Genomic DNA, 9,375 nt, shown 5'->3' with positions numbered 1-9,375 from the left:
TTTCGTTATCTTTGGTCTTTTTCTGTCCCTTGTTATTTTCTAACCGAACTTTTTTGTTCGTAAATGCACTCTGCACAAGATATTTTCAGTTGCTAAGATACCTTGTGATTGCTAGTGTCGCCATTGTTTGCTTGTGCGCGACAAACCGACTATTTTCGCAGATAACACTCGGTTACGCAATACGTAGTTCTGCGAAACGCGTGTTGCCTTGCTCATGTCCGATTTCTACCTTTGAGGTGATTTATCAGCGAGTTTCTTCGCAAGAGTTTCCAAAAACATCTCTCGACGAACATTAGTTTACAACTAGCCTGCGAGCAAGCTCTCCATTTGGGAGAGTCGCAAGAGTTCACGCGAAAGTCACACAGGAAAGGAGACGCGAGTGCTTCGCTCTCGCTCGCGCGTTCTTTTGCGGATGGTTTCGCTCGCCATCCTTGGAGAGCTTGCTCGCAGGCTAGTTTACACAAGGAGCGTGTTACGTTAACCATTGCATAAACATTAAAAAAAAATCGCTAAGAAAAAGTCACAAAATCGCATCCAAAATCTCTCGTAATGAATCGCAGTTTAGACAGGCCTTACATTGGAAAGACCTTGTTGTGCTTTTGTGCCAACATTCTCCATGACTTTCCGACACCCTTTTGAGTATGGTCAATGTTGGCATTAGGCAGCATTTTTCGGTGAGCGTTTTTCACAGAAGATTCATCATCCCCTCTGTTGTAGTGACTAATGCATGATTCTTCAAATTCAAAGCTGTCATCAGATGTTATAGAAGAACTATCTGACGCAGTAGAAGATGATGTAGTGCTTGCAGGACTTGCACTCTCGAAGCTACTCTCATCGCTATCATCCATGCCACAGTCGGCCACGCCCATCTTGCCTTGTTCCTCAGGAGTATTGTGGCGCCGAATATAACTCGACCTTCTCTTGATTGAACTGATCTTCAGGGCGAGTTGTTTTCTTAAGGCGCGGATCTGGTCTTGTCTATTAATCTTCTTCCTGTCGCGGTTCCTTAGCCCTTTCGCCCTCATGCTTTCATCAGCTTGTTTTTCTTTGGGTTTGATCATGGTCAAGTACACTTCTTTCCACGGCTGGGGGCGGGGCGGTGGCCCTGAATAGCCGAAGTGACGCACAGGCGAAGGTTCCGGTGGACTTGATTCCTTTGGTGGTGATTTGCTCCCAACTTTCTTGTTGTCTTCCTCCAATTGACGCTCCTCAGTTGGAGCAAAAGAAAATTTTATCTGACAAACTTTGGGCTCCACCACATCGTTGTCTCTACCCGGCGGCCATGGTGTCCCGCATATTTTTAAAGCATCGAGCTCTTCTTGCGGCAGAGCGATATTTCTATCGTTTTCTGATAAAGTTGAGGAAGAAGATACTTCTGATGGCGACTTCTCCCTTGATTCAATGTCAATCAATTCCACACTATTGGACACATTTGGGGCGCTTTCAGCAGCTTCCTTCATTCTCAACGCGTTTTGTCTTTTGTGAATCTCAACAGCATCATTTTTTTCTGAACAAATAACGGATTGACAGATCCCCATTTTTGAGATGAACGTAAGTCAACCCAAAGAAAAGTTTCCCTTTTTATATATTTTTTTTCATTGTGACGTTAGTAGCACGTGTTCCAATTTTGTGCGCACGCGCAAAGTATTTTCTGTCAGAGACTTAAAGGGGCTGTGTCACGGCAGTCCAGTTCATTTTGTTTAATTTTGCCAATTACTCGCCCTCAATCGCTATGGAACTTAAATGAAGCAAAGAAATTACATGTAAATGACAAAATCAGAGACCCGAGAAAAAACAAATATGTGTCCTGAGCATTATTTTTGAAGTTGCAAGCAGCAGGGATCAACTTTGAAAAACTGTTAGGCTGAACAGTTTTCAAAAATCCTAATTTCAATCCGTTTCAATCTTCTTCAGTTTTGCCCATCCGTGACATTTGTTGTTTCTGTTATGTTATGTTAACCTTCCTTTAAAGTTTTAAGCGGTTAATTTTATGTTTCTCTTAATTTAACGGACATTTTGTAATTTCCTAATTTGGCTGAATTTCATGACACAGCTCCTTTAATGAGCCGTTTTACTAAATATATCTCTCATTAGTACCATAATTTCGTGCGTCTAGGCTCACTTAAAATGGATAGCCTTCAGTTCTAATGGAATCTTATTGTTTGTGATCACAGGATGTTACTAGCGGTCATTTTTTGCTCCAAGTTTCGCATATGGCTATGCATATGATATTAGAGAGGTTAAAGCACCACCTTTACGCCAAACGGCAAACTCGAATTTGTACCACGTGACCAAGCTTTCCCTTAACTTTTCGTTTACTGTTAATTATTTCTAAACATAAATTGGTGTTTCACGGAATTTTTCATCTGTAAGAATTATTTTGAGCCGCTTTTATCTGTTCATTTTCTGTATTAGAAATTCTTAGCTTGAATCTGACTTTTGCTGTTTGCCGTATAGGTGTAGCCTGATTCTCAGACGTCCGAGGTCGTTCGCGGTCCCTTTCGCTTCCCTAGGGAAGCGAAAGGGACCGCGAACGACCTCGGACGTCTGAGAATCAGGCTAGTATAGGTGAAGCTTAAACTCTGCTGACAGAAAACAACAATAAAGGGAAAAGTTCAATAAGAAAGATAGTACTAAGGCTCAAAGAGGAATAAGAAACCCCGTCATAAGATGCAAAACAAACTTTATGTGGGCGAAACAGCTGTCTACGGCTACGACCACGCTCTATTTTTGGTTCTTTCGGTGTCATGTTGATTTTTTTTCAAAGTTAACTTTCACGTATTACGATCAGCTTTGCAGAATTCAGTGTGTCTACTCAGTGTATGATTTTGCTGGTCAGGTCTTTTAAATAGATCCTACGTTTTGCGCTTCGTTTGCGGTCCTTTGCAGTTTAAATGTCAATTTATGTGAGCTCAATTTAAGCGCACAGCTGCATCCTGACAAAAATTACAAGCTTATATCATTTATCATCATAGGCCACTTCCCACTTCCAAAAACCCCTACTTCCAAAATGAGGCCAAGTGCACAACCTTTCTTGTGAAAATGAGTGTATAGTTTACACGACAATGAAAAGGCCGCGCGCTTAACATCGTTTTGATACAGAGGCCCGGGGGAACTCTGAAATGGCCTTTTTATTTATTTTGATGGATTTGAAACTGAAATTATGAAAAATGCGAAGTGGTAAACAACAAAACAAATGTATTTCTTATTACTGTTGTTTATTTACCTAATCTATAACCCCAAACTGACCCATTATCCGGTGCTAAAATATGCTTTCTTAAACGCTAGCTGGCTGGAATTTTCCAGAGCACAATAAATTTGACATTTGTTTAGTGATAAGCTCAGTTCACATAAGGAAGAAATGTTTTTCTAGTTATAGAAAGGTGATGCGTGGAATAGCATTTTTTGCTGCATCATCCCGAACCCTCCAATCCCTCCCTAGACGGGCGGCAGTTGTCGTTTGATCACGTGATAACTGTAGCAAGGATTGGAACCCGCTTTCGTGTTTACATGGAGTAGTGGATATCTTGCGAGTAGTGAATGGTTATTTCCTTGATTTTCAATCTGGAAATCATGTTGGTAAAAAGATGATCCAAGTTGGCCAAGGTTCACGCACTCGATCACGTACTGGAAATGAAAATATGCTGAACGTGAAGCAGGAATCCGAGAGACTTCTGATCCGCTTGGGAAGACGGGAATTTTTTGGAAGAATTAGTTTGCAGACTGTCTTTACCACTGTTGTGTTAGCGGATTACCTTAGTTAGAAAAAGCAATATATGTATCTGTTTTCTCATTGTGGACTCGCTAGCAACGTTGTATACTTTGTGCGCGAGATTTGGTTATTTGATAGCAAGACCACCTGATAGAAATATGGCGGTTGTATACAAGTGGTTCGGTTTGGTTTTATTCTCATTAACTTGTCTAACAGTTTCTGAAGCTAGATGCGGTGGAAGGACTGTTTTAACTGATTTACAGGGAACTATTTCTGATGGACCCAGTAATTATCCAGACAACACAACGTGTGAATGGCTGATAAATGGTGAGTAATTCATAGCGTGCTCTGTCGTGTTCTGCATTGCTAAGCTTGTGTCACATAAAGAATCGCTTACACTTACAATTGCAACTGGAGTTTGTTCCCGCTTGGATAATCTTCGAGTGAACCCGTAAAAAAAAAGTTTTCTTTCTTCATACATCTACATTGGGAAGCAATGTCCAGTTGTAACTGTTCTATCGATAGTTCATTATTAAAGTAAACGAACGTTATCGCCTAATTAATTAACGTTTCACTAAGCTGTCGATTTGTAGTGATTGTACGGGTGATGGAATCATTCTGTCTATCTCAGCTGCAAACAGTTTTCTATGGTGTGGAACACAATTCAGGTGTTTATTTTGGGGGCTATAGGTACATTATGTAAGATGTCTTCTTCAGCTTAAATTTAGTATTTTTGAGTTCTAGGGAAGTAATTGAACATAAACACATTATTGGGGAAATAAATATTGGGCAATCAGTATCTCCATGGCTTTGTACACAAATATTGACTGATCTGGTAACAAACTGGATTCAATCTGTGTACAGACCGAGTAGATTTTGTCTGAGACTGAAATTACCGGTGAGTTGAAAAAGACATTTAAATTATGGTATTTTGGGGATCAGTTACTAAGTGCCCTTTGAATATTGCATGATCCAGTTTTTATTAGAGTGAAGGTTATTATTTACCAGTTTTTAAATCATCAACAATGAAAAATCATTAGAGTTGGCTTTGAAAGCTATTGTTGAGTGTCATGAAAGCTTTGAACAAGTTAAATAGAAAACTCAATTCGTGGTTCCTGAGGGAAAGATGAAGTGTTGCGTGCAGATGTTCTAGTTATAAAGCAACATTTATTTCAACTAAAATTTATTGTCATAAAGAGTATCATAACTAGGGAAAGCTGTACATGGCCAATTTCCTAGAATTGTTAAGTGGCTGGGTCAAGCCACAAGTTTTAATGTTCTAAGAGTGAAAAGATCAATGTGCAATGAGTAAAGAAATTTAAATCATTGATGTTGTTTACATCAAGGCTGTGCTCTACCATTGCCCTGGGGAGCCACTGGTAACTTACTTTTTCTCTTGAGTGACTAAAAGCACCCTCCAAAAGTGAGAACTGGCTGGCCAGACCATGGCCAGACTGGTCAAATGAAAATGAAATAGGCTTTTTCCAAGAGTTTTTGATGAAAAAGGATTTCCTTTGTGCGTACTATTTAGGAAATGACTGATCTAGCTGGATAATTTTGATGACAAGTTAAATTCACATTACCACAGGAACGGCCAGGCCAGTCAGTTCTGACAAAGCTTTTTCATAAAAAAGCATATCTTGGGCACCCTGGATTTCCGAATTTAAGAGCACTTATAGGCCAGTGATTTTGTTACAAATAGTTAAGGTGAGTCCTGGGACTGATGTTGTGGAAAATTATGAGTCCCAGTTCAGAAAACCAGTCAGTCCCTGGGCCTTTTTTAACCACAGTTAATCTGAAGATAAACTTCAAAACTCTGTATTACAGTTTATTGAAATAGAAATATACCAGTAGTCCTTTTATTGTAAAGCAGATCAAAGACTGAAAGGCGTAAGCCTCGTTTAACAACAGCCACAAGAACAACCACAGAAATCACACAAACAGGATATTCTACTAAAAACATCTTCCGATCGATCAATCAATCTGTGTGTCCTACTGGACATATGCACAAATTATTTTGCGTCTTTGGCGATTTTTATGTGTCAGGGACGCAGGACTCAGGGGTAACAAAATCACTGATAGGCTCCCTTGAATTTTTCTTTGCCAATGGGCACAGTCTTGATGCGTGTTTGTGTTTTGTTGTTGTTGAACAGGAGAATAGCATTGCAAAATGCCTGCTTGTATATGTTGAGAATCAAACAAACATTGTCAAACAAAATCTGTTCCAGTGGGAAAAACTAGGACATTGTGAGCGGGTGAGATGGGCCTATCTGCCTGTTCGGATAACCAGTCAGTATGCAGGATTGGCCACATCTTGCCCAGTCACGGAACCATTCATAGTTATAAGGAACCATAAAGTGAGACATAGTGCTGTTACGAAGAAGAACTAGATTGTTGAAAAATTGGTACTAGATTGTGGAATTATTTACGTGATTGTAAGGTTAAAAATTTTATAGATTGGTGGCCATTAGAGAGAGGGGTAAAATAACTTTCTTCCCCTAAAATGGGCAAGTTATAGAGAAGGGGACTTTATAGAGCAGTGGTGGTAGTCAATTTGGTGATCATACAGCCCTGCTGTATCTCCACACAATGGCCAACTTGAAACAAAAGCTTTGAAATTTATAGGTTTGTTTGCATCGGGAACTGATATAACTAGATCAGGCATTACTTGTATAGTTTTTATTTGTTGCACTTTTTATAACCCTGTCTTTTATTTTCTTTGCAGGTTCATACCCCAATGTTTCTATAACAATAACTTTCATTGAATTTGGAACAGAATGTTCTTTTGATTACTTGTTTATTTATGATGGCGGCTCGTACCTTTCTCCTCTGATTGGAGCTTTCAGTGGAAATACTTTGCCAGGAACAGTTGTTGCTCATTCAGGACAGGTAAGATTCCTTCAACACTGCCAAGTATATCTGATTCAACCCTTGTACGCCCTTTAAGTCCCAATAATAGTGACCATCATCAATTTTCTCCTAATGATATCCATACATTGTCAAGAGATTAGGTTGTGAGAACTAATAAAATAATCACCAAAGAGAAAATGCCTTGATCTTTTATCAAATTCTCTCAACTCATTCTTTAAGGAAATGCCTTGAGATCAGTTTGGAGAATTTGTACATACATCCTGCATGTTGGTGCTTTGCTTAAACGATTAAATTGAAAGGAAAGTAAAAGAGCATACACATCATTCTTGTGTTACCTGCAACTCATTTTAATAGCAAAAAAAGTGGCGATAGATGAATTAATATGGTAGCTCCACATTTAGAAAAGAGAGGGATTTTGAATGTTCAGTCTAGTATAGAGTTTTAAAACAAACAAGTGTTAAGTTTAAAGTGATGACATCATGAAAATTAAATTTTTGAAATTATGGGATTTGTTGGGATACTTAATTGAAAGAACAACATCTGAAAGGCCTACTTACCAAAAACTAGCATTGTGGGGCAAATTATCTCAGAGATACTAGTCATGTTTTGCTCCGATGACTCCATTCAAGTCCTTCTAAATTTGACTCGGTTCCTAATATTATGAACTGAGTAAAATTTAGAAGGATTTGTGTGGAGTCATCAGAGCATAACTGGGCTAATATCTCAAAGACAATTTTCCCTGGAATGCTAATTTTTGGCAAGTAGACCTAAACTGGGTGTGGTCTAGGCTAAGGGTCCCAGGGTCTCCACAGCGCATCCCCACCCAAAATTTCTAAAGCACCTCACTCCTCCTGGGTGATCATTAGATGATGTAAAACAAAAGATTGGATGAAAAGAAGTTGAACAATGCCCACCCAAAAAAAAACAATGGTTTCCACAACGCCAAGAAACACCCTCAGGGCCGGGTTGTTCAAAGCTGAGTTAAAAAACCCAGGGTAAGTGCAAAATTTGAATTCAGATGTGAAAGCTTATAATAAAATATTCAAATTATTTGAATATTTTTTTTCTACGATTTGGTGATTGGATGCTCCCAAAAACTAGAGAAAATTATCCGAGAAACTGTTTATGAAAGAAAAAGAAACCCGGATTAAAATTTAACCCTGCGTCTGTGCTAATAAGTCTTGGAACAACTGGGCCCTGGAGTTGATCAACTTCAACTTCAACTTTATTTATTAAAAATGGTTTTCACAATAGACTGGCCTGCAAAATAGCAATTGCTAATCCAGGCAGCCAAGTTAAAAGAAAAAAATAAATGAAGGGAAGGGAAATATTTTAAGTTAAAATAATTCTTATTTCTACCATAGTTTTTACAGTACATTGTATGAAAAGTCGAAATCATTGTTTAACTTATCATTTTTTCCCCTTCTTTCGCAGATGCTTATCAATCTTTATAGTGACACTAATTATTCTCTAAAGGGATTTGTTGCTAACTACACTATAGAGAATTGCACCCAAAGTTGTTCTGGGAATGGTATTTGTGTAGATGGCTTCTGTCAGTGTGATAAATCACATCGTGGTAAAGCTTGTGATTTGGATGGCTGCCCCTCCCTTTGTTCTATAAACCAAGGACGTGGCCAGTGTAATTTTGTAAGTTAAAAAGTTCATTTATTGTTGTACATTTCAGACTATTTCAGTTGTTAAAAATTATTTTAGTCACTGATTTCTCGTGTGATAATTACAGGGTTTCTTTTATGTCTTAATGGTTTAATTTTACCCAACTGGCATGTAGTACAGTTGTACACCATTTCAGCCATTGGCAATGTAGTGGTGAACAGAACATATTAGTGAGTGAAGTAGGGTTTACCAACAGTGCTATAACAGGCCTTCTGATGGGGTTTGAAATCTATCAGCAGGCCATTTTCTAGAGTTGTCCTTTTAAGAAAGAATTAAGTGTATTCCCTTGTAAAAATTTATTAGCGATCGCTGTCAAAATCGCGTAGCGTTTTTGGCCGGATTTCGCGGCGCGATCGCTGTGTTATTCGCGGCGCGATGAGAGCGATCGCGGCGCGATCGCTGTCATCAATCGCTTAGCGTTTTTGGCCGGATTTCGCGGCGCGATAAGAGCGATCGCTGTCTTCGATCGCTTAGTGTTTTTGGCCGGATTTCGCGGCGCGATAAGAGCGATCGCTCAGTGATCGCTGTCATCAATCGCTTAGCGTTTTTGGCCGGATTTCGCGGCGCGATGAGAGCGATCGCTGAGGCAATCGCGGTCATCAATCGCTTAGCGTTTTTGGCCGGATTCGCGGCGCGATGAGAGCGATCGCGCCGCGATCGCTGTCATTAATCGCTTAGCGTTTTTGGCCGAAGTTCGCGGCGAGATGGCAGTGATCGCTCAGCGATCGCTGTTGTCGATCGCTTAGCGTTTTTGGCCGAAGTTCGCGGCGCGATTGGAGCGATCGCGCCGTGATCGCTGTCATCGATCGCAGATGGTTTTTGGCCGGATTTCTCGTTGCGATCACGGTCCGGACGAAAAAGACATTAATGAGTATTTCTTATCTCACAAGAAGAGCAGTGAGCTGAAATTTGTCCTGAAAGTTGCAGTAACATTTTACTACCTTGTGACAAACGGAGAGCTTCTGAGCTTTGCCGAAAATCGTGCATCATAGAAAATGACAGCTCCGTTTGAAGGCCCCTGGTCCGGCCAGTGGTTCCGGCCACTTTGGCCACTTTAATTGGAAGCCGACATCAAAAGTGCGTAAAAAGAAACCTTCCAAGCACCATCTGATCTAAAT

General features: G+C 39.9%; 1 protein-coding gene across 1 annotated transcript in view; it reads left to right on the top strand.

Annotated features, from left to right (window-relative positions):
* The first annotated feature begins 3,468 nt into the window (after positions 1-3,468).
* The window catches only part of LOC140949727 (multiple epidermal growth factor-like domains protein 8), a 48,982-nt gene continuing 43,075 nt past the window's right edge, over positions 3,469-9,375 (top strand). The window contains exons 1-3 of the mRNA XM_073398865.1: positions 3,469-4,039; positions 6,438-6,601; positions 8,018-8,230. Coding sequence (XP_073254966.1) covers positions 3,871-4,039; positions 6,438-6,601; positions 8,018-8,230 — 546 coding nt within the window. The 5' untranslated portion in view covers positions 3,469-3,870. The remainder of the gene's footprint in view (positions 4,040-6,437; positions 6,602-8,017; positions 8,231-9,375) is intronic.

This window comes from Porites lutea, chromosome 10, assembly GCF_958299795.1.
Source record: "Porites lutea chromosome 10, jaPorLute2.1, whole genome shotgun sequence".
Taxonomy (NCBI): Eukaryota; Metazoa; Cnidaria; class Anthozoa; order Scleractinia; family Poritidae; genus Porites; species Porites lutea.
The sequence above is the reverse complement of the archived record's forward strand: the minus strand, read 5'-3'. Positions and strand labels throughout refer to the sequence as shown.